Source organism: Poeciliopsis prolifica, unplaced genomic scaffold (assembly GCF_027474105.1).
Source record: "Poeciliopsis prolifica strain line A6 unplaced genomic scaffold, Auburn_PproV2 SCAFFOLD014, whole genome shotgun sequence".
Lineage (NCBI taxonomy): Eukaryota > Metazoa > Chordata > Actinopteri > Cyprinodontiformes > Poeciliidae > Poeciliopsis > Poeciliopsis prolifica.
Genome location: NW_026562389.1, coordinates 6928985 through 6955224, shown reverse-complemented (window position 1 = coordinate 6955224; position 26240 = coordinate 6928985). Strand labels below are relative to the sequence as shown.

Genomic DNA, 26240 nt, shown 5'->3' with positions numbered 1-26240 from the left:
TTCTTTCACAGGTCTCTCTTTTAAAACACATATAATTGGATAAATAACTATAAAATTGTCCAATCTAACAAAACTTTCTGCATGCTTCTTCTTCAGCATCCAGGAGCGTGATGGTGGCGTTTACTTCTGCAGGGCGTCAAACTCTCACCTCCAAAGATTCCTCACTTCTAGAAGAGCGACTCTGACAGTGCTGGGTGTGGGAAAAACACAAAACTACAGATGCTGCCCCATACTGCAGGGCAAAAACACAAAAGCTTAACAAGTATTTCTGTTCAAGTTTATAGTGAAAGTATCTTAATATACTTCAAATAAGATAAAACTAACAAGTCACGTTTCAGCAAGTAATTGGGACTTAAAATGACAAGAGGCCCTAAGACAGCTGAAATAAATTGTCTTTCTTCAATTGTACTAATATATTTGGACTAGAAACTGGACCAAAATAAGATTTTGTGTTTTTTCAGAGTAGCATGAAAAAAAATGAGTTTGGGTTTCAGAAAGCTTTATTTCTTCTTTCTCTTTCTTCCTGTAGCCCCTCCTTCAGTGAAATTGTGGCCCACGGTGTTGGTGGTTCCTGTGGGAGCCCCAGCAGTGCTGCAGTGTGAGGCATCCGGTCATCCTTTGCCCTCCATCAGGTGGATGAAAAGAGGCTACTCCAAGCAAACCGGAGGGAAGGTTGCACCGGGGTAGGTTACCATGTCGGAAACAAAAATTTTAAAAAGCAATACTCTTTAAAAATCTCATTCTTTTGTTTTATTCTCGCAAAGAACACAAGTTTCTTGTTTTTCAATGTTTTTAAATGAAAACTGTTATGCAAAAATCGCTTTTTGCATATTTTGTACCTCCTTTTTCGGTCTCTACTACTTCTGGAAAACACCCACTCATTTCTTGGCAATACATTAAAGTTTTTGTTACTATCTGAAATATGAGCCATTTCCAAAATGTCCATGGACTGTACTGTAATCTGGCAACCAAAGCAGAGATCCAGCACATTTGGTCAGTCGGTTTTACCGCTATATGCGCTGTACAATGGGTGCTGGAAGTGTTTTGTTGTTGACTTACCATCTAGAAACCACTCTGTATTTTTGTTGGTTGTGCAGGAGGCTCTACTTCTGCTTTTCAAAGTTGTACGGTTGCACATTTTATTTCATCCACTTTCACATGAGTGTATATGTGAAATTTAGAGACGTGGTCATCAGCAGCTTATTTTGTAACTTTGTCTCCAGTGCTTGAGAATGTGAAAAATATAATTTCTTACTTATCAACTGACTTCATTCGTACTGTGTGCCTCTCTCATCCAGACAGAGAAATGCAACTCTCTACATCCAGTCAGCCCGGATCTACGATGAGGCGGTCTACGTGTGTGAAGCCTCCAATGTTTTGGGAAAAAGCCACAGTACAGCCCTGCTGAGAGTTGCTGGTAACACTTACTTGATATTTATATTTATAAAGTACTGAATTTATATCTAACGTTCTTGGATCCAAGATAAGACAAGTCTACATTCATAGTGATGATGTGATACAATAAACTAAAACCTTTTTCTGGGTATGAAACACACTTAACCACAAATCAATAATCAAATCATCTTCAGCATATCTTAAAATGCATAAAATATACATGTTTGTGCAGTTTTTGCATAAATTAAACCTTTATGCATTTTGATTTTGAATATGAACGCTTCTCTTAAACCTTCATTCTAGTAGGATCATGCAAGTTTTTCCTAAATCAATGAAATCTCACCATTAAAGGTGTCTGGTTAGCTCAGCTGGTTAGAGTGTGGTGCCAATAACGCTAAGGTTGTGGGTTCAATTCCCATACTGGCCAATTGAGGAGTAAAATCTTTCAGAGAATCAACTACTCAAAATAACTCAAGGCTCTGAGTATGTTGTTCTTTCACCTTTTTTTGAGTTCTTATATTCCAGTTAACGATGAATCAATTACTAAATTAGTTGACGAGTATTTCAATAATTGAATCATAATGATTAATATGACTAATTGTTTCAGATATAATCATTACATATTCAGGATTTAGCTCTTTAACTATTCCACTACAGCTCACATTGAAGACAAAAAGATAAATTAGTCAAACATGGACATTAAATAACAAATAATTCAAAATATTCCGTGTTTTGTTTGAGCAATTATACTCAGAGTCGTCGTATGTACATAATGGATGCTGTCTTTTTTTCTTTTCTTCTTATTTCCAGTGAGTCCCATTATTGTGACTTTTGTAAACAGAGTGAGCAGCACCGACGGGTCATCAGTGGTTCTGCCCTGCAGAGCTGTTGGGGTTCAGCCCATCACATACAGCTGGACCAGAGCAGAGACTCGCTCTCCTATCAGCCGCAGTGAAACCAAACATGTGGACGGTGAGGCCTGGATGCGGACAGGTTCATCTCCACACTCAGCTTCGATGCAACTACATGTCAGCTCTGCTTGATTCATAACTTATGTAGAAAATGGAGCCCTGCACATTTCCAGAGTTCAGCATTCGGATGCAGGAGAGTTCGTCTGTACTGCTGAGAACAGAGCTGGACGCCACCAGAGACACACAGTCCTCACTGTCACAGGTGTGTTTATTCCTCATCAGAAGATGCTTTACGTTACAAATATGCACAAAGCTATGCCGTTATTTCCCTAACGTAAAAGACAAAAATTTTCCAATTGCAGAGTTTCCATTAAATGAGAAACACAATTAAAATCACATGAACAAGTTTGTTCACTTGATAAGTCATTAAAAAAAAAACATTCAGCGCCTCATCCTCCTGCTACTTCCTGTTGTCTTTTCAGCCAGAAGCAACGTCCTGCTGCTGGTGACATGACTCATGTGATTAAAAAGTTTCCATTGCAGTTTTATTAAAATGTTGATGCAGCTGAAAAACTTTCAAAAAACCTTTTTATCTGAAAATGTTTTGTCAGAAATTTCCACGTTTCCATTCAGCAACTTTATTTTCATGATTACAATTTGCACAATTATATGTGACTGAAAATGCAGCAATTAATTCAGATTAAAAGGGAATTAAAATACAGAATGAGTCAAAGCTTTACTTGAAATCTGAAACTTTCATATTGGCAATTTAATTACTTTTTAATCCTTCTGGGTTTTTTTTTCTCTTGTTTAGATTTAATTATTGATTCTGTTAATATTTCTTATACCAAAGCTGCAAAGAGTGGAAATTATTTATTTGTAATTAACATTGATGGGTCAATCAATACAACATTCATGAATTATTTCTCTTGACTTGGTTTTGAATCTCATTGGTTGCATTTGGAGCATTTATGGACTGTAAGAACTATTATTATTATTATTATTTGTGTGTGTGATTGAGTGGTTTAGATCACAAAAACTTTCTAAATTATTACTATAAAATGTGCAACTGAAAATCAGATTAACTCTGCAAAAACATGCCAGATAAGTGACCTGCAGAAGATGGGTTTCTGCATGAGTTTCTGATTCTCCTTGATGCTGTTTTTGTTGCTAAGCTGAAGATCATCCTGCTTATAGAGAGAAACAGACAAAACTGGTTCTGTCTGCTGTGAGTAAAGATGTGAAACGTTTTCCTCAAGCTTGTGTGGAAAATCATTGTGCAGATTGTTTATTTGCTTTTCATGCATCATTTCAGTTCTTAACAAAGCTCGTTCCATCAATATATCATTTTAACATGCAACATTTGTGACTTTTGTGGCCTTTCATCCATTTGATACATTTGTGGTTAATGATGTTTCAGCGTCAAATGAATTTGATCTCATAAAATCTTTTGTTTTGATATTTTTAAGAGCTCTATTGTTAGCGAAGATCCTCATGTTTCAGCTGAGCAGAACCTTCAACCAGCTCATCATCCCCATCTGATGGCTCAGCAAAAGTTAACAACTTGTACGTATTTGCAGAAAAAGTTCTGTAACTACTTTTGTTTTTGCATGATTATCAGCTTGTGTTGCTTTATTTTCTGGGAGAGAAGTACATTTTTTTGAATGGTTCCGATTCAGTGACAAAACATTCCTTTGAGATTTTAAAAACATCAAATTGAACACCAAATGCATTAAAACAGCCACACTGCAAAACACAAAATCTTTGGTTTAAGTTTTAGTGCAACGATTGTCGTCCACCTTACGACAAAACTATCTCAAAGTAACTTTTCAGTAAGTCAAATAAGCTTGTGTTAAGTTTTAGTCATTATTGACTATAGATCCAAAGAGTACAACTTTCATTGGCAGATTTGTTTTCTGTGAATAAACGGAACTTGTATTTTTCTATCTATATTCGCAAATTATTGACCAAAAAAAAGCTTGCATATTTTTCTGAAAAGTTACTTTTAACTTCGTTGAGTCAAATTTTAAGGGAACTAAGACCAAGTGTACTAAACCAAAAGTAAACTATAAAAAATTTGTCAGCTGTGGTTGCTAATTTTACTGTATAAATCTGGTAAAATTCAGATTTTACTGTACAAATACATTCAAATTTGGATTTAAATGGTAAAATTCTGCCACAGCTGCTGGTATTTTAGCATTGATGTGTTTTATAAAGTATTCACATTTTCCATAAATCACTCATTAAGTTTGTGAGAATTGTTTATAACTTGTAAAATAAAGCTTTGGTGGACATATTATATCTTATTGATGGATGATTTGTGCTTTGAGAATTTGATATTTCTTGTTTTCCAACCAGTATAAAAAACAAAACTTTCTACTTTAGTCAAAACCAAGAGGTGAACATTTCCTTCATGATTAATTATATCTCACATGTCAATAAAAGAGAAACATTTCTCTGTACATTTCTAGGTTTCAGCTGCAGCAACACAACCTCATCTCCAGCTTTTTCAAGAAAATTCACAGCTGAGTTAAAGGCGCCACCGTCGAGACCTGCTCAGATTTTGGAGGAAGTGATCCAGCCAGTCCAGCAGCTTGTGGTTACACAGATGCAGCCTCCAATATTACCGCCTCCGCCGCATCCAAACTTCCTGTCAGGAGATCTCAACCCCAAACTTCCTCTGGAAAAAGATCAACATTTAACTCCCACTAGTCGACCACTCAGTTCAACTCTGGAAGCTTCCAGTCAGGGTTTCAGTCTAACATTGACGTCGCCACATCGATTTCTGCAATCTAAAGAAAATAATGAGCCTCCAACACAAATTTCTGTTTCCCAGATAAAAAATAAATCTTCTGATTCAGTGAAAGTTACTTCAGAAGGGGAATCGTATCATTTAAAACCACATTCTTTCCACCAAAGGAATATCCTCTCCAAAAATGAGACATCGTCACAAATTTCTCCAAATAAACCAACTGCTTTGCACTTTTCAGCTTCTCCCCAACAAACAACTCACTGGCCTGCCACACCAATGAGTTTTCTCCCAAAGTTTCATCTTGAAAGCCCCGACATGCAACTTCCACCATCTTTAATCACCAAACCTCCGCCCTTACAGTTTGAAGATCGACCCACAGCAGCAACGTTAAACCCTTTACCATCTCAACAGCCCCTCCCAGTATCAGACCCAGTAAACACCAGTCATGTGTACTGGTTGAATCAGGTGAACTCCACACAGAAAGATCAACCATCCAATAGCACCAAGCTGACAGACTGGAAAAAGAGGAACACCTCCCAGTCCCCAATGACCAGCAACGATCCCATGTGGGTGAAATGAGCAGGTTTTATTTAATCTTTTGAAAATGTTCTCTATATTTTATTTTTTATTTAATGTATTTGGTATTAAATGAGAATAGTTCATGTAACAAATGTAAGAAATCTTGAATGAAAAGGAGCAGAAAGGAGTGTCTGCCCCCAATTCAGAAGTTAAAATAAGCTTTTCAGCTCATATTTCAAAACACAACAAACTCTTAGCTTATTCATTTCACTCAATCAAAAATAATTTTCACATTTCTTTTAAGCGGAGAAAGAGATTTAGGTTGTTTTATCTGTATAAACTGACTCCTTTAATTGAGATTTATCTTTGTATCGTCATTGTTCTTCCAATTTTACAAATCCCCAGATTAGTTTCAAATGTATCAAATTATTGTAGAAGTTGCTTTTTGTGTGAGAAATCTAATTTTTATTCTCTCCAGAGGAACTCAACAGTCGCCATCATGGCTGCCTGCACTTGAGAAACATGACATCCCCATTGTGGTGGGAGTCGGCATATCCCTGGCTTTTATCTTCATAACCGTCACATTTTATTCAGTCGTCCAGAAGAATGAACCTTTACCTGCAGGTCGAGCAGGTAGCACATTATTTTATTTTCTGATTGTCCTAATTGGCTGAAAAATTAAGATTTTTCCACAAAACTAGCAGATTGAGATCGGTGTTCTTACTTTTACAACACATTGAAATCATTGTGTTTACATGTCAAGACAAGAAGCATTATTTTAAATGCCATTAGTAGAAACATATTAACTTCAAATTGATTAAATTGTATTAGTGATTTGCAATAAATGCACAGATATACTAAAACAATAATCCTTTAAATTCTTTTTAAATAAAAAGGTTTCAAGACAGATTTATGTCTGGAGATTAACTTTGTCATTCAAAAATTTTCTTTCACTTTCAATTCTGTGTTTTGACTTAACAATAAACAAAAACTTTGTTTCACCTAAAAAATGTCTTGCTTCACACAACATGTGCTAACAAATTAGCTGTCAATACTTTACAGTAACAGCTTGGCAAGCTGAACAATTGTCTTGATGAGAAACAAACATTAATAAAAGGTGGGACAGTATTATGTAAAATATGTCCCATAAAATGTTAATACTCCTGTGTTGATATGAAACAAGAGAATTAACTAAATTAAATTAATGTATTTATCCTAAAACAATCTAAATGTAGGTAAATTTTTGCTTTTTCATATATAGCTTAATAAGTTTCAAATAAAGACTGCTAACTACTTTTAAACATGCTTTTATATAAGACGAGAAAAGTTAGCTGACTTGGCATAGTCTGTTTAGCTTTAGAGAAGTTAAATAACTTTTTTCACATGAAGGTTTAACAACCTCTTAAAGCTAAATAACATCCAGGTGCTTTTAATAGTAAATCTTCCTGTTTTTGTCTTACTAAAAACTTATCTAAATTAGTTTATCTTAGCCTATTTAACATAAACTAAATCTAACCTTTTGTCTGTTTAGTTTTTTCTACCAACTAGTTAAAACAGCTTTTAAAAAGTTACATTGAAGACTAATATAGAAAACAAAACATTTTATATAAAACAGAAAAACCCAATTTCCAAACTTAATTAGCTAAACTATCTTTTTTAATCAGTTAAATAAAGCAACGTTCAACATTTAGCTCTTGTTACAGGTAAAATAATTCATTCATAAACAACTTGGCAGTTATTTTCCTCAACTACTGTTATTTTTTTCATGTTGATAAAATTGGCTAAATTAGCTTATTGTCTCAGCAAACTTAACAAAAACCCTTTTAATTTAATGTTAGCCACATCCCTTGCAGCTCAAAGGAATCTTGGAGTCCCAAAAAGACACGCTGACCACCAAGCTGCTGGACACACGTATGAAAACAGGTGAATATAAAACTACAAACACAAAAATATGCAAAAGGCAGCTCTTAGGATATTAAACAAACATAAGTTAAACATCAGCTGTCCGTGTGTACAGAGCCTTTGAGGATGATGACTCTGTGAACGTGATTGAGCAGAGCCCCAACACGTCAGATACACGGGCCCGACCTCCAGGGCCCAGCCTGGTCATTGTGCAGATGGAGCCAACGTTTGAGGAGATTCAAGATGTCTGCCACCCCGCAGTGGACCACTACTCAGTGACTGTGGAGACTCATCCTGAGCCCATTGTTGACACCAAGGTCTGAAATCACACATGTGAAATCAATTTTACTAATTTAAACCTAATTTCCGAACATCAGGTTTGGAAATTAGAGGGAACTTATTAGGCTTTCTTGAACAGGTTAGATATACAGGCCGCACAAAATGTGTTCCTCACAATTTTTATACTAAATCGTTCTTGGATTATGAGATTTTAGCCTGATCAGTTCTGCCTATTTGGAGCTCCTTTTTTAATGAGCTGATTTAGGGCATCTTGTCACTTTAAATAAAAAAATATGAACTTATTGCCAAAAATCGGTTCTGTGTTTTTCTTTAACTCTTTTTAGAAACAGTTGAGACCCAAATGAAAATACAAAAACGTAATAAGACCCCTTCAACACAATCATTAATACTTTTGGGGGGTTTTCTTTTTCTTTTTTTCCATTTTTAAGATATTTATAAGGATCCAGTTTACTCCTTTTCTATGGAAGAGGATTAGGGCTAATAATTAAAAAAAAATTCTGACTTTAAACTCTAAATCCAAATATAATATTGTGTTTGTCTGTGTCAAAATGAAAATAACCAAACATTCTCAGGTGTACGTTAATTATGTTAGTATATAAAAATAATCACATAACTGTTTCCTTCTTGCCATAGAAACAGCTAAAAAAACTTCACTTTTCAGCCTGTTTCAAAAGTATCAGGTAGATTTTTTTCTAGTTTTAAGATTAGATTTGTCTGATGATGCATGAAGAATTTAAACAATTATGATTTCTAGATTAAAGTAAAATTATTTTTTTAAATTCTTTATTGGCCCTGATATTCTTCCATACGCTCAGATTGACTCGTCGCTGGAGGAAGATAAGAGACGCAGTTTGTCACCCCCCAGCATCCAGCTGCAGTCCACTGAGGACTGGACGAGCATCTCAGGGGACAACCACAGCCCCTGCCAGGACGCCTTTCCCCCTCCGTCCTCTTTACCCTCTCGCTCCCCGTCCCCGCCCTCCAGACGAGAAGAAGACGCTCTACACTCCTCTGTAACGCTGCGCAGCTCGGAGCCTGGTGCCGCTCCCGTCCACCACAGCCTCAGCATCTCACACGGCAGCCCTCCTCTACTCGTCTCTCATCACGTCTCTCTGGGCCTCACCTCTGTTGCTGTTGACGTCCAGGTCTATCCTGCAGCCTCTGCTTCAACGGCAGTAAGCAGCAGCACTCACATCAACTCGGCTTCGAACTCAGCCTCTGTGACTGCGCCGTTGTTTAGTCCTCTGTTGTTCAACAGCCAGGAGAACGACGATCGATCGACGGGCAGGTCACATAAGAGTAAGTAGGTTCTGACAGATGTTTGACCAAGGAGGAGACTGTGAGCAAATGGATCTTATCATAAATAAACTGTAAATACTTGGTATTAGAGCTCAAACAATTAATTGTATTAATTAATCAATTATTTAAGTAATCGCCAACCAATTTAGTAATCGATTAATCATTAACTGGAGAATATAGGTTCTAAAAAAGGCCATTTGCTGAAAGAACAACATTCAAACCAAAATCTGCACAAAAAATTTATATATTTTGCATTTAAGAAAATAAAAAAACCTCCTCAAGTCACGTAGTTTTTGCTTCATCTGGTTCAAATTATGTAAAAGAAAATCTATTGAGCACCTTTTGATGTCCAATTATGAATCAGTTAATCCAAAAATTAAAGACATAGATGCACTATGATGATAAGTCAAGCAGAAAGCACTGAACTTTTAACATGTTTATAGAAGTATGCTTTTACCTGCAGAAGCATTGTTTGCTGCAAGCTTTCACTGAAAGAATGTTAAGTTATTGCATTGTAGGCAATAACATATATGTATTTTACTTATTTATTTGCATCTTTTGATGTATTTCTTTTATTTTGTATGAAAAAGATTTCTGTCATAAAATAAAAAATGAACAATGTGCCAGTTTTTTAACAAGATTAATTGATTAATCATCAAAATAGTGATAGAATAATCGATTACTAAATTAATCATTAGTTGCAGCCCTAATTATATTGTATTCACATAGAAAATATGTTTATTTAAATTTATGCTGAGAGATTGATTTGCTGGTTTAAAAGTTACTCTTGTACATCTTTAGACATGTTTACTCCTTTTGAGTTTATTTTGCTCTTAACCTCACACGTTCACAGACACAGCAATCACAACTGTTCTGATTTTCTGAAGTATTTTCAAGATTTCGTTTTGGATTTTGTCTGCATTTTTGCTCATTGTCAACCAAAAACTAAACATTGTCAGAAGAATGCACAAAACAATAACACAAAGATACACTTTGACATATTTTATACATAATTTCAGCATCAATCATTACAATCCTTAGACTTTTTAGATGAAAACTTGATGTTAATTTGAAATATATTACCTCTCTTATCCTATCTTCCCTGAATTCGAACACACGACTTTTGAATTTTTTAGTTTTTTGGTATTGTTTTTTTTTTTTTTTGCCATTGTTATGTGTTTGTACTTATGTTCTCTACTCTGCTATGATTATTGATGAACAAGGGCAAAATAGTACCTTATTCAACTCAGAGATGCTGAGTCTTGTTTACATGCTGACTGGTAATAAATCATGAGTGATAAACAAACAACATTTATGAATCTGAATGATATAATGAAGGAAAATAAAAGTGGTTGACGCATTATTGAATTAAAACACGTTTTCAGTGCATAAAACTTGTTTTGGTTAGAGCAGTTTTCTATTTTTTCATCTCTGGGGATAAATATCCTGGTTTCTTTTTACAAATCTTTTTGTCTTTGAAAAATATGTTAATTTATTATTTTTTTTTCTTTATTGTATCTGTATATAGTTTAAGTGAAATCCTTTAAATGTTTTGTGTTTAGTAAAACAGCCAAGGAATCCTGACTTATGACATCTCATTCTTTACAAGGTATTTGACTGTTACCAGATATTTTTGTTTACCAAAGGAGGGTCACTGTCAATAAACACTGACATTTCACCCAAAGTGTTGACTGAATGTTTCATGTTTCAATGGGAGATTCTAGCAAAGTCAACAAAGTCTGAAGACGATCCAGGCGCCGTTTCTTGGCAACCTCAGCCGAACACGCGAACCGTTCAGAAACTTCAAAGACGTGACGTAAGAGTTGAGTTGGGGGGCGTGGCCAGCAGCAGCTTATTTGGATTTAAAGTGACAAGAGCCCTTAAAACAGTTAAAAACGTGACTGGCTAGACCACAATCTCATTATGATTTTGTGCACAAAATGTAAGCAATGTGGTTTTATAGCTTGCAGATTTATTCAAAATTTTTAAAAATAGTATTTTTGACCATTTCTGAAATTGAAGGAAGTTTGAAAGCAACCAAAAAACATTTCTCTCCCATTTTAGCATATACAAATATTTTATCAATCATAACTGACCTAAAACAGCTTAAAGTATAGTCTGTTTTCATATTAGGTCGTTATGTGACTTTACATTCTGTGGATCTATATGTCTGGTTCCAACTTTTTCATGCAGATTCAAAGACACAGCTTTGAATGCAGGTTATTCTCAACAACTACATTCATTTTATAAATATAAAATCCTGTATGTGATTGGGCAAGAGGAGGTGTAGACCTGGACAGATAGACATTTCATCGTAGGGCAACACAGAAACATACAGGACAAACAAAAATGCATGCACTCCCACCTAAGGACAAACTAGAGAAACCAGTTAATATAACCTAAATAAATAAATGAAAACATTCTGGCCTTCTTTTCCTAATTGACTGAAGAAAGGTGAGTGTTGGAAAGAGGAAATAAATACTCACCAGCAGCAGAAATAATCAAATCTTGAATGAAGCGTATACTAGTAAAATACACAGTAGTGACCAAGATGCAGCCTGCAGAGGTCAGTATAATCACATATTATGACAGTAAATTGATATGTGAACAGGTATCTGCTATTATCACAATGTTTAGGTTGGATAAAAAGTCTAAGTCCGTTTGATCAAAAACGATCCCATTTTAGTTACTAGTAACAGTTATAAAAATGTTAATTTTTATACTTTTTGCTAACCAAAATACCTGAAACTAACATTATTTAAAATATCGTCACAAGAAAATGGTATCTGAATAACTTCTGATGACCTGAAACTACTTAATTTAATGTTTGATTCCTATTTTGTTCGGCACCAATTTTCATGTCACCCATATGTTCTTTTCTCAGCACAGATCTCTGACGTGTTAAATTGTTGCCATTAATTTACATATGAAATACAGAAGTAACTTTATGGAACAAAACCACAGAAGTCTGTTCTCATGACTGTTTGACTAACAGATTGCTCTCTTACACTTTTACTGTCACACAAAGGGGGAAAATGGATGAAAATAAGCTTTTGGCACTAGTGGTGCAATGCTGTCACATTCTCATAATACAGTTTACATATTTAAATAATAATTAAGTACACAATTGTAACATAAAAGGTTTTATTTCTAGAGAATTGCAGGACACAAAGTCTTCTGGGGGCTGAATTCGGCCTGTGGACCTGGAGCAGACTTTAAATGATTAAGTACTCTAAATTAATGCTATGTTATTGCATTTTAGGAGATAAAATGACAAGTTGCCAATAAGACTAAACTATTTCCATTGAAAATACAAGCATGAGAACTTGTGTGGAATAACGACTTTAATGGACATCAGTTGAAACTTTTAACAGTCCTTTAAAAACATGTCAACTGCTTTTTCAGGAGGAAGACCTGCTGAATAACCAGTTTTCCACAGAATTAAAATAAATTTTTCAGTAGACGATTGGTCATTAAAGTTCGATGGACGGGTTCTGCGGCTTCGCCTCCTCCTCGTTTCGCGGGACATGGAAATCCACATACGGGCACCACTTGGTGTTCAGACAGACCAGTTTCTTCAGACTCGACGTTTTGATGATGTTGAAACCCGTCTCACCTCCGAAGGTGCTGGGCTTCCAGTACTCTGGAGAGTTGATGGGATTCCCAAGCAGGCCTTTCAGGGAGAAAGGGGCTCCCATCTCCACCATGCTCTCTCCGAATATGGAGTTGGGGCGAGTTTTCTCCATCATTAGGCCGGGATAAAACTCCAGGGCGTCAATGTCACCATAGAGCTCCTCTAAACCTCGAGCTGTTTCTTCATCACCTGTTTATAGAAAAATGTTAAAGTCTGAATGCATTTCCTTACATCTTGGTGTAGATCAGTGCTGTAGGTAACCTTATTATATAGGAGGAATATCCGAGCAGGCATAAAAACAACCACATAATTTACATGTGCCCTCTGCATCAACAAGTTTTTCATTATCTTTTCTATTAGATGGTGGCAGATTAAGAAACCACAGAAAGGTTGTGATGTACACATCAGTCAAGATGGAACGTTTTGCTGCACCTCAAATAAAAGAAGTTTGAAGGGTTTTTTTTAGGTTGTTGCAGTTCAAAGTTGGGGTAATTTTCTGATTCAATCAACCCAAAAGGGGAGGAACAGATCTCCAGTTAACAGATACAGATTAAAAGTTTGAATTTTTGTGAACATAATTGTCAGAAATGGAAAAAAACACAGCTTTGAATGTGTTTTCTCCATTCACACATACACATACATTACGTGTGTGATATATACATACACATATACGTCTTTTTAACAAAATATTTACTACTAAAGTTCAGAGAGTCTAGGGACGTTTGATTTGTTTAAATTAGTTTTTTGATAAGAATATGGTGAGACACAAAATTCAAAACTTGAAAGGCAAAAGGAAACTTCCAGAAGAAAATGGCCTCTTACCTAAACCTATCAATTCAGAGTAAGAAAGCAAACAATTGATTGATTAATGGTTCATTAGATAAAGATAATTTCCAATCGGATTAACTAATAACGTCCACATAGATGGACCTTCTTTTAGTGTTGCAGTTTGGCCGCCATCCAGCAGAGGGCGCGAAAGGGAAGTGAGTCGGATACAGAATTCAAGATGGCGAAGTTATACAAGAACGCTGACAGAGAAACGGTCCAAACAGAGTCCGTTGTGGGATAGAAAATTCAATTTATACAGTTCTGATTAACTCAGTAATCTATAACTTGTACAGCTAATTCAGAACGACAATACAATTTAAAATAGTCGGAAAAAACATTCAAAGTGAGCAGGATAATCGTTATTATCCAGAGCTCCTTGTTAAATAATGACACTACACTCTCCATATGATTCAGACTCTCTGTATTGGTAGCTTATTTTATTTAAAAAGTGTGAACACAAGACACCAATTAAATTATATTGCTTTTTTACACATTTTGTGTGCTATTATGCTAGTAGGCTAATCTACAGGCCTATAATCATGGAGGGCCCGAACGTTGCATGCAGCAGATTTCGTCAACTTCCTGAACATTTTATGAGTTTACATTTCACCAACTTACCAGTTAATTCATAAAAGGATGAGTACGGCTTCAAGTTGAACCGTTTTCGGTACTGATTGAAAGGTTGCAGGCGGGCAGCTCTGGAATCTCTGATCAATATTTCTGGGACTCGGAGAACTGCTTGGTGAATGTTGCGACCGCCGCCAATCTGAAAGACAGCAAGTCTTTTTCAATCTCTTTTAAATTAAAAATAAGAAAGGAAACGTATGCTCAACTGTTGCTTAATGGGCTGTAGCACCCAGTTATCAAACTTATAAAGGGAGATTAAACTTAAAAGTATGTAAAACAGCAGGAATCACTAAAGGAAGTATCTTTTAAAGAGGAAATTAACTTGATGCTGATTTATAAAGATAAGCTGCAGTTTTGCCTTATGTTGCAATCCATATCATAAACTTTAAAACCTCACTCACCCCATACACGAGTGACTTTTACATTCTTCATTTTGTATTCAGCAAGTATTCAAGATGAGTGGTATGCAAACGATTTCTGTGCATGTTACAGGATTCTTGTATTTAAAAAAAAGTTTGGCTTTTGTGGGTTGAGAAAAGTCAACCACAGACGAGAAACAGAAAACATTTCCTCACATTAATATACATCTCTTTAATGAGTCTTAATCATGTTGCAAGTATCGCTATAATTAGCTATAAATGTTGATAACGTGTTTCATTGCTCAGTACAGTAGACCATGAGTCATTAGCTGACATGTTGCATGACTGACAAGAGAAAGAAACCACAGTTTGAGACATTTGAGAGAAAAGCAGCAGCTAAAGATAAACTTTGTGCAACTGTGGTTCTTCCAGTCGGCATTTCGGTTGATATAACCCTTAAGTTTACATTCAGAAAGAAACTTAACCGATCAACACACAGAGTGTATTTTACAAAAAGTCAACTGAACTCTTAAATCATATGAAGATTGCTAATTCGAGTGGATACAAATCTTCTGTGACCAATTATTTCTGACACAATAAAGGATATACAGTTACTCATCAGTTTCACTTTTGGGACTTGATGGCTTGTTTAAACAGTTTTCATTCAGTGTCGAACGATTATATGCATGCAGATTCAATTAATGTTTACAAAAATAAAATTAGGCGAACTAGTTTAAATTTATTTAGGGTTTCCATAGAGGACCAGAGCTTTACATATGAATGTAGAATCTGACTTACACTGGATCAACAGTTTCATCTCAAATTGAATTTAAACAGCCATCTGGCATTATTCTGGCTACATATTTGAACATTCATCTCAAAGTAGCTCATTTGAGTTGTTTTCATGGGAAAAAAAACTCAGTTTAGTCATGAAATTAAGAAAAACAACAGGACTTTAAAGTGCCATTTAAAAACCTTAATGTTTGCCTGTTCAGTATGTTCCAAACTTACTTGACGTGTGCTAAGATTATTCAAACTGTGTCCAAGTTTCAACCGTTTCAGCTGTTAAATGTGGTTTAAAGTTGAAGATTTTCTCTGTATGTCTGGTCTGAAAAGCATTGCTGGAAAACAGAAGCCTGGAAAACATCCAGGATTGGTTAAAATCTTTTAAAACCTGATAAAATCAAGCCTGAAAATTCAGCTGCAATTACAAAAGTTTCAGTCAAAAAATATAGCAGTGGTAGGATCATGATCACGATCCAGCTTTCAATGTGGATGAAATTATCAAGTCAAACATGGAAAAACTTTTTAAATATTTTGAGCTTCACAGAGAGTCAGAGTGAACATTGAAATCAGTAAATGATAGAAAAATATGATTTTGAATGTCCTAATTGAAGTCTACAGCTAAATCTGGCAGAACAACACAATTCCCTACAATGTGAATGATATTGAAAAGGTAGAGTGAATAAAAATTATATTATAATTCTACATTATATTAAGAGTAAAAAAGAGGGATATTGACGTTGTCATGTTCCGGGGCTCTATGTTTTCTTTGTGGGTATTTTCCTTCTGCTGCCATTCACCATTCATCCACCAGATAGCTCTAAACTTTCCTTCTCCGGAGAGGTGTGCCGTCATCCTGCACACCTGAGATCTATCAGCCCATCAGTTCTGGAGTACAAGAGGAGCTGACTGCCAGTACCGTGATGCCTGAGTGTTAACCAATTAGTGGTACTCTGAGCCCCTTGGAGCTTGTCTCTTAATATTTACTTCTATAAAATGAAAGTTTTGAAATAACTTCCCTTTATGTCTCAATAACCTTGTATTTCAACATGGCTGTCTAGACACATACAAGAGGAAACGGTTATCAGTTTTTTAGACAAAACATGAATTATGCAATTACCTAAATTAGTTTTTTGCTAGTTTACTTATCACATGTTTGGCACAGCTGTCTTTCAGAACATAACATCTGCATGCATGATCATCATGATTCCCACACACAACAAAATGTAAGTTGCTGTATTTTTACCTGTCCTGCAGGCTGCCGAGAGAAAGCATCCACCAGCTTCTCCACGCCGTAATGCGTCAGGATGGAGGTGTTGTACAAAAACTGGGAGTACGGGATTTGTTCTCCGTCAATGAGGAAGCTGTCCGGCATAAGTGGGTGCCAGTGGTAGAGGTGGGAGAACTCCAGGGCGATGCGGTTAGTGTACTGGAAGCGCACGCCGAAGAGCAGAGAGGGGTCGTACTTCAGCTTCAGGAGGTAGCCGCTCAGGTGCTGCACATACTCCTCTATTATAATGTTGATGGTCTGACCTGGGAATTAAAGGTGACCTATTATGCTTCCTTGAACAGGTTACAACAGATCTAAAGGCTATAAAAAACATGTTCATCATATTTTTTTGCACAAAATCTTAGTTAAGGAGATTTTAGTCCGATTATCTTGATCTCTGTTCAGAGCTGTTTTAGGGCCTGTTGTCACTTTAAATTCAAATAAGCTGCTGCTGACCAAGCCTCCAAACTCAACGTTTACACGTGAAAATACCTGCAAACAGCTATGTCATACATCTTTGAAAAGCAGAAATGGTACCTTCTGCATAACCAATAACAATTCAGCAAGTTTCAAAGCTTTTTTTTTTTTTTTTTTTTTTTGCCAATGATCTGCTGTAGGTCAGAACTCTGGCAACTTTTCAAAGCAAGAAGTTGTTTTAAGACATGGTGGATGCAATGAATTTTGAATTTCTGATGCCTGAATTTAAGAATATTTCAGTAAAATCTTCTGACCAGCAGGTGGAGGACATTAACCACCTGAAAACCATCCAGAGCGTTACGTAAACTTCCTACTTGCTACACATGAAGCGCACAGAGTGAACCACCAAATCATTTGTCCCATGACAATTTAAATTTACTTGCGTGCATTTAATTGAGGACTCTCTTTGTTTTTTTGCTCTCTGTAATATCTGTACATTGAAACTACTGATAAATAGATCAATACACAGAGCTATGTTAAAATATATTAAACTTCTGCCTCAAAATTAAGTTAAAAAGGCAGAAATTGGAATTAGTGGGTCCTTTTTGTTTGTTTTGTTTTACCTGCTAATGTTGTGAATGTAAACAAACCTTTACATCCAGAAATAGTGAAGAGCAAAAAGATTATTTTCCTTACCATTCATAGCCGCGTATAACAATTTGATTAATTAAATGGAACTTGAGGATGTAGGTACTATTAATTTAGTGCCACAGTAAAGGAAAAATAATTCTGAAAAATCATTGAACAAGTCAAAACCACTTTTATTTTTATTTCTCAATTTCTGTGTCTGCTACGACACGAACAGACTAGTTTCCATAGCGACTGACTTATGTCTCCACATGTGTCAGGATTCAAACATTTCCTACACATTGAACAGAACATTCAGTCCATTAGAGTACTGTGTTTTCACATTTGAAGTTTATTTTGTAATTGAGCTGTCAGAGTCGCTGTGTGGATCGCCTCAGATGTTTTAACTCAACCGAAACACACAGGAATCCACTGAACCCCTGTATGCTAAGTTTGTCAAAGTCAAGCTAGCATAACTGAACTAGTTCCCATCCCTCCTTTTTTTAATTAAAACTTCTTTTTCCTGACTTTCTTATCTAGTTGTTAGAGTGTTGACAATTAGTAGTAAAGCACTCCATCCCTTTTTCGTATATTATGCGTACATTTTAGATTTAGTGTGTTATGTTGACAACTTGGCAGCTAAAACCAATGACGGTCATCGTTAGCGAGCGGCTTTTCTGCCCTCCAGCAGGGAGATTGGGCCAGGTTCTGCCACACCTCACATTACGTTGCAACATGTCCATTTTGTTGGCAACATTTTTACCATTCTTGACTTCTGGTCAGGGGCAAAATAAAATCATCCAAGGGCCACAAATGGCCCACACTTTGGACACCCCTCCTCTAAGCAGGTTTAAGATGCTTTTTTCTTTCATATCATCCAACTCATTTACATCATATAAGTAGAATAAAGTGGTTTAAAATAATAAACCAAAATAAATATTTTAAAATATATATGTTATACACACCAATAATGATAAGTCTGGCGGTCTGGAAAAGCTGCTCGTCATCCCAGGTCGGATGTTCGCCTTTCAGGATGTCACACACGCGGTTGTGCTCCCTCAGCCAGATGGTGGCGTACATGGCGAGGCCTGGGACGAGCCCGAACGCTTCCTGTCCAATGGCGAGCCGCTGCTCAGCAGGGAAACCTTCAGGGTACATCATGTCCACTGGGACCTCAGTCACCGAGGGAGGGTACATCTCCCCATTGATCAGCTGTGGAGTGTCAATCAGGAGTCATTTCACCAGCAATTTCTTTATCAACTTAGTTTCCTGAGCCCTGATAAAGACCTCAAATTGTAACGATTTCATCAGTTGAAACGCCATCTTCACTCAGTGAGGTTTTCAGATAAACTGGCTTCTTCTAAACCAAAATCAGAATTTCCGATAATGGATTTTCAGCTACCAACGCTATCTTCAACCACTGTTATCTTGACTTATCATTCTAAGAAGTCGACAAGCATCAGGAAATGAGTTTTCTTCGCACAGATGTCATAGCAGAGGCAGAAGGACTGAAAAATGTGTAAAAATAAAGAAGTTATGACAAAGTACAATAGAATTGAATATTTTTTACTCAAATATATATTATAATTCAAACAATTTCCTCCAACTATAAATTAGTATTTTCACCGAAGGACATTAGTCGTCCTCAAAACTGAGTTTTTTTCAGTCTTAGCTCTACGTTTTGTGTAATACAGTAGTATATGTATTACGTTTTGTATTTATATCACCTGGGGGTTCTGTAATTAACTAATTGCTTCCTCTGTTTGGTTTGTAGTTATCGTCTTAAGTTTAACATTTATATTAGTCGTCACAAGCCACAAAACCTTTGGTTTTTAAAACACAAATGTTTGGTTTTGTTTTACTTTACCTGATACATGCTAAATAAGCTAAAAGTTAAATATTTTGTTAAAAGAAATTAAATAGTCTGTTTGCAGAAAATGGATTGGTAAGTCATGCTGGATCTGAAATATAAAAAAGGGTCTCACACTCATTTAGGTAAATATCATTTCTGAAACTTTAGGGTTAATTTTCATATTCTATTCTGAGAAACAAGAACAGGAAATGGGGCGCTATTTATTTTTGAAAATTCCTGCTGCAACATATGAACTGTCTCTGCTGGTCAGCTGAGTTTGGCCATTCTTCAGTTGGGCCATGTAGAAACATCCCGAGGGCCATAAATGGCCTGTGGACCACACTTTGAACACCTCTGGTTTATCTATTTATTTTGTCATTTTCCAGCAAATCTCCCCCATTTTTCCTATTTGCTTTCACCTTAGTTTATCATTTAGTTTGATATTTTTAATTAAACTGTTCTTTGTTTACTATCAAGAAGAAAATTAAAATCTCTAAATGAAAAAATTACAAAGAAATTGTTTATTGTCCAATTAAATCTTACCCAGACCTTTATTTTAAAGAGCTGAAACATAACTTTTCTCATTTTTTTTTCTTTTCTGACCATAGAAATTGTTGCTAAAATAACTTTACAGAAGTTGTGCATTGCAAAAAGAGGGTGGAGTTGGCACCTAAAATATCATGATGTTGTTAAATTAAAGAACAAACAATTAGGGCTTGGACAGTGTTCAGAAAACACTTGTCAAAGCCCTAAATATTAATGTTAATAAACAGCATTTCACTCAGAATGGTAGCTTGTTTTGCCTTCTGATAAGAATATCTGCTATCAATATGTTTATTTCAACTTTAGTAATATTAAAATAAAATATGATGAGCACTGGAAAATAAAAAAAGATGTATCTGGGTGATGTAGGCAGAGGAAAGGCTTTGGCCAGTCAATCTGTAACGTTCAGCTAAGAAAGGTTGGTGGCATCAACAAACCCACTTACTCTTTGGTTACCTAGCAACAACTTGCTGAGTAACTCGTGGCTGCCTAGCAACACCCTGTTGAGTAACTGACGCAGCAGCAGTTTAAAGTTACACCACTCAGCCTCATAACTGCTTAAAAATTAAAAACAACTCTGTGGAGTTTAAACTGGAACAAACAGGCCACCAGTTTGGAAGTATTTCAGAAATTTAAAACAAAAAAACTGATCAATAATTATTAATATCGACTGATATGAAACACTTTCATCGTGATTAGTTTTTCAGCCACATTGCCCAACGCCAGAAGCTTTTATCAGTGAATTTAGCTGATATTTTTTAATGTGAGGGTTATGGTTGTAAATTATTTCCATTTTATTGCAGCTGAACCCAACATTACGTGATTGGGAACAGATATTGAAGATTAAACAGCCTGACTTTACATGCCCAACAAGATTACCTGATATTTTAGCTTTCCATCTTTATGAAGCCGAAGCTGATGCTGCCTTTCAAGTTCTTCTCCATATATGTTACTTGCATCCACCTAGTTGGGTAGAAAAGCATTAATCAGGTATGAAACTCCACAGATGTTGACTATAGTCAGTTCTATGTTGCTTATTGCTCTGTTGAGTCTCACCCCATGGCCCAATGCCTTTGTGAATCCCACGGGAGCTTTGTGACTTTTCTTGAAGAACTGGTGGGTGAAGTGTTGAGCCATAAAAGCAAACATCAGATTGGTCCCCTGAGGATCTGGCTTGAATTCCCGCCTTTTAAAATATTTCTCACAAAACTCTTTGGGGTCAGGAAGATCGGGTTTACCTGTGAATTTATGCTCAGTTTAAGATTGCATTGGGGCTAAATGAGTGTTAGAAGTTGTAAAGGCCTCACCTTTGGTTCCCATTGGCAAAGGACAATCGTTGGGTATGGGAGGGAGGAGGCGGGTGTAGTAAGAGAGGTTGTAGTACGACTCCCAGCTGATGTACCCGTACTTTGTGTTGTAGGTTGGTGGACTGGGAATAAGTTCATTTCTGACTGTAACAAGAAAGGGATTAGCTTGTTTGTATGAGTTTTCATTTGGTTTTCATGTTGCAACATTTCTGAGATACAATACAAAAATGAAAAATGGCTTAATGGTGATTGTACATTATTTCTCTTTATGTTATTGAGTTGAACTTTGTTCTTTTTGACATAGGAAACAATCTGACTTAAAATTTTTAGTCCAAAAGACTGAATAACAAGAAGCATTTATTGTTTTACTACCATAAGGTAGGAATTAAGTTTTAAATTTTTATCAGACTGGTGTACAAATCTTGTAGGTAAATGCTTTTAATCAACTTTGTAAATTCAAAGTCACATAAAGACAGTTACAAAGTTGGCCTTCTAGCCACTGAAAAATGTTTCCAGAGCTAAAGGACTAATGACCTAGCAAAATCTAGAAAAACTCATCCCTGCGCTTGTCTTTAGTTGTACTGATTACTGTGACAACTCTGCCTAAAAATCCTCCAGCTGCACCTGATCCAGAACACTGCTGCTAGCGTTCTGACTAAAACCAGGAAGATAAGAGCACATCTGTCCTACACTGGTTTATAAACTATTTACTATTTACCTTTAAGTCAAACCAAAGCTTACAATCACAAAGTCTAAGTTCCAAAATCCTAAAATGCAAAGTGAAGAACATAAACATAAATAGACCACAAAAACAACCCCATGCATTTTAAGATAACAGATCAGATGAACCAGCAGCAAAAACCTAAACCAAATGAGTAACATCTGAAACTTTGTGGACGGAATGAGTTGTCAAGAAAAGAGCTGAAACTACGACCCTGAAAAGCAACATTTGATTTCCCTCACTATTCAAATTTCTGAATGGCTTAAAAAATAAACCCCCACCAAGCGTTTCTGACCACAAATGAACAAAACTAGAAAAAATATATATATATATAATATATCAATATTGAACTGAAGTACAGAATGTAAAAATGTTGCATTATCTGTTTCAGTCTGGATGTGTTTTAAAGATTGAAAGGTTTTGAGGCCTTAACTTACCAGTAAGCACAATTCTCATGAATGTATCACGCAGGAAAGAGTTGTTGACGATGGTCCAGAACCACTGGAAATGGGTCAGAAGGAAATGAACCACTCCAGGACCGGGCTTCAGCATCAGATATATTCTGGTCCAGAACTCCGCTGTGCAGAAATAAAAGCAAAACATACCTTGTTACTTTGAAAAAGCACCATTAGAGAAATATTGAAACCATAAAAATTGTTTCATTAGAAGTTACTAAACAGCAAATTACGAATGGTGCAGTTTTTTCCATGGTAGCCTGTTCGGGTACAGTCACAGCTGTAGTTTTCTGTCCCGAATCGCACACACACACCTCTATTCTGACAAGGGTAGAAGCAACAGGGATTCACTGAAAAAAAAAAACAGTTTGTACAAATAATAAATAATTACACGAAAGCGTTTAAGCAGCAGTTCACCACAACATAGGCTACCATGAATGCTAATGCTACTTAGCATAAAACACTTATCATTACAGATAAGTGGTTTACTTGTAATGATAAGTTTGATTTTCCACCATTAATACATTAAGGATGATTGACAGCAGTAAGACCCTCCTCCTGGCTCTGATTGTTTTTTTTTTTTACTGTGAGTGGTTCATTTCTTCAGACCCTCATAGAATCATCTACAAAAAATGTTTTTACACAGATCATCTCTCTGATTGGACATGGAGAATGTTTATCTCAGCTTATGAGTTAGCTGTCCATCACAGGACAAACCACCACCACTTCCACTCATACCTGAGGTAATTCAGAGTGACCGTGGATAGTGGGAAGAACGTGATGAAGAATCCAGAGACAACCCAAACATGCAAACTCCATGCAAATTCAGGTCCAAGACTTTCCTGCTGCTTGTCAGCTGTTCTGCTGCAGCTCCACAATGGAGTCCTTTTTGCATCCACAGTGATTAATTTGTATAAAACAGAGATGAGGACACAGGAAGCCAAATTTAACAAGGGATTCCATCAGAAGTGAAATGTAGCTGCTCCATTTAATTAATATTAAAACTATATTTCTTTGGTGTGAAGTCAACATATTTGGAGCTTGTTCAGTCTAACTCTTCTTTTCTCATCAGCTCTTAACATTTTTTCTTCATCCTAATTTCTGGTGTGACGTGACGCGGTTATCACAATGACTAAGTGAGATAAGAAACCAAGCTCTGACACTAAAGAGCAGCATGATCGCATGCTTTGAAACACACTCTGCATCCAGGCCTTTAACACAGATTACCTTACTGTTTCCCAGCAGTACATTTATGCTGAGTCACCACCAACATTTGTAGAGCAATTGCTTCACCGGGAAATACCAACCAGGAAATGCCAACACTCACACACAGGTGACAATGCTTTAACTCTAAGCTGTCGACATTTTCACAGGAACTGGCTCTATATATATGGCTGTTAACGTCTCTTTCTCACAACCCAACCACTTCCACATATCTTCAGCACTTGCTGTGTTCGGGCTTCCTGCCTTGCCTCTTTACAGAAGTTCAATGCGATAATGAGACTTTTTAATGGTGTAGCATAGAAAAGCCCCATGAACAGCAATAACGAGGTTTCTAATATTAGCAAACATAAAAATAGGTGATGTTTGAGGCAATATTTTAGTTTGCATTCATTATATAATTAATGCACAGGCAGTATTTATTTTCCTGACACTCAGTCACGCAGGCTCTTTAACAGCATTTTGTCTTTTGTCTGCAGTTCTCCAGTTCTGTGGATTGCAATGAAAATAATTTCTCATTCTTAAAAACATTTCAGGTTTTTTACTTGCAGGATAAATGATGATGTAGCTTTCCATGATACTGTTTGTATTTTTGATACTCCCAAATAAAATATATTATTGGTATAATTTTGTGTGCAGTTAAAGACTGGCACAAAATTGAGCTGATGTAGATGGACATTTATATCTTTTATATTTATATCTATTAAATGAAAACTGAAAACTTAAGTGCAACAAAATGTTTCTTTTTTTTCTTGGCTATGTTTTGGCGGGGAACAGATCAGAGAGGTCGGGAAAATGGTTCAAGAAGGTTATCAAACAAAATGCCAAACTTTATTTTAATCCATTACCAGAAAATGGTAAGAGTCTAACAAAATTGCAATATGCTAAGGAATATCTGCATCAAGGGCTGCACAGTTGGTAGCACTGTTGCCTTGCAACAAGAAGGTCCTGGGTTCGATTCCCGGCCCCAGTTTGCATGTTCTCCCTGTGCATGCGTGGGTTCTCTCCAGGTACTCCGGCTTCCTCCCACAGTCCAAAAACATGATTGTCAGGTTAATTGGTCTCTCCAAATTCTCCCTAGGTGTGTGTGCATGGTTGTTTGTTTTGTCTGTCTTTGTGTTGCCCTGCGACAGATTGGCGCAGGGCAACACAGTTTCTGACCCCGGGATGTTAGGCACCAGCACCTCCTGACCCCACGAGGAACAAGGGTGTTAGGATAGATATGTGGACCAACAGGTGAAATAAGGAAACATCTATCAGTGCATCTCTGGAGGAGCTGCTGAGATGCACAGCCTCACTCTGGAACTAAGGCCATTTTGAAAGACTGGCAACAACAAAACCGCTGTTGGAATAAATCTATAAAAACCAACACTGCACATCCTGTGGGGTAAAAGCCTGAGACTGGGGTCAGAGTTCATCTTTAGGTAGGATAATAGCTGCTAACACAGTTTCTGAACTACATATAATACAAATACAACCTTACATGTTATTTCCTACTTTTTCTTGCTGAAACCTGTGAATGTTTCAGTTCAAATATTTGGGTTAAATTTTATCCCAAGTACATTTTCCAGAATTGTTTGTATAACCTCAATGCTGTTGGTATTCCAGTGGGACAACAATCAGACAAACACCAGCCATCCCACCTCTAAATGGCTCAATAAAAAAGATCTTGGAGTGGCCTAGTTACAAACCAACTTAAACGTCATGACTGTCTGTGCTCAAAGATCTCAAATTCTTTCTGTTTCGAAGCAATTTTGTGAACAAGTGTGCCATAATTCCTCAAAAACATAGTGTGCAGTAAGAAATTGAATGAAAACTATATTTACATTTAATGTTTATAATTTTTATTTTATTTTAAACTGGCTCACAACCTTAAATGTGTAATTTTAAAAACTGCTTACCTGCACTTGATTCGGCAGCGCCCGAGGATGATTTCATCAGCAGCAGAACCACCAAGATGAAAAATAAGCTAAACCCTGTAAACACTTACAGAGAAACAATAATGATGCAACATATACAGTCCATCCAAAATGTGTAATTTGTACTTTTAGCACTCACCTTTCATGTTTGCTTGAATTCAATTAAAGTTGTCTGGAGATGTTTCACAGACAGAGTTGTTCTGACAAACGGTTGAAGGTTTCTTTCCTCCATCCGACTGTCTGAGTCTCACTGGCTCTATGAGATACCAAAAGTGGGCGTTCACCCTGTGCCTTCCTCTTCCTCTAATAGATTTTAAACAACCTAATGCACTTCAGAGTATTTTAAATTAATTTTTTTTGCTTGTATTTCAAGGCAAAATATTCTCCTGTTAAGAATTATAAGTATTTGGCATAGAGATTATTAAAATAAAACCAAAATTGCGTGTAAATTAATTAACTTTAATTTATCTATTAATTCAAACGCACCAGCTGGCAGTTGACAGAATGAAACAGCTTTGTCTCCCCCTACTGGCGATTTTGTGCAACAACTATTAGCGAAGTGACTGATTATTTGTTGCTGCATAAAAATTATCTGCATA

The 26240-nt window shown here is 36.3% G+C and overlaps 2 protein-coding genes and 1 non-coding gene across 5 annotated transcripts; 2 read left to right on the top strand and 1 right to left on the bottom strand.

The window, feature by feature from the left end:
* Positions 1–1748: 1748 nt before the first annotated feature.
* Positions 1749–1822, top strand: trnai-aau (transfer RNA isoleucine (anticodon AAU)). The gene has a single exon. It is a non-coding gene; the product is annotated as a tRNA-Ile (tRNA).
* Positions 1823–2287: 465 nt separating this feature from the next.
* LOC129365962 (uncharacterized) lies at positions 2288–9370 on the top strand. The gene is made up of 8 exons (XM_055039523.1): positions 2288–2367; positions 2455–2568; positions 3776–3872; positions 4778–5624; positions 6056–6210; positions 7431–7500; positions 7595–7796; positions 8595–9370. The coding sequence occupies exons 1-8, from the start codon at positions 2359–2361 to the stop codon at positions 9084–9086; spliced, it is 1986 nt and encodes a 661-aa protein (XP_054895498.1). The 5' UTR covers positions 2288–2358; the 3' UTR covers positions 9087–9370.
* Positions 9371–12245: 2875 nt separating this feature from the next.
* Positions 12246–25865, bottom strand: ptgs1 (prostaglandin-endoperoxide synthase 1). Of its 3 annotated transcripts, none has more exons than XM_055039520.1 (11): positions 25781–25865; positions 25624–25707; positions 22735–22851; positions 22484–22624; positions 21326–21469; positions 21075–21256; positions 20898–20981; positions 18589–18835; positions 16556–16842; positions 14159–14306; positions 12246–12901 (listed from the first exon to the last, which is right to left on the bottom strand). In XM_055039520.1, exons 1-11 carry the CDS (start codon positions 25785–25787, stop codon positions 12552–12554), a joined length of 1791 nt encoding a protein of 596 aa, XP_054895495.1. In that variant the 5' UTR covers positions 25788–25865; the 3' UTR covers positions 12246–12551. The 3 variants fall into 3 exon arrangements, with proteins under 3 accessions (XP_054895495.1, XP_054895497.1, XP_054895496.1); XM_055039522.1 differs by having other exon boundaries at positions 22816–22851; XM_055039521.1 differs by having other exon boundaries at positions 25624–25698; positions 25781–25836.
* Positions 25866–26240: the final 375 nt, after the last annotated feature.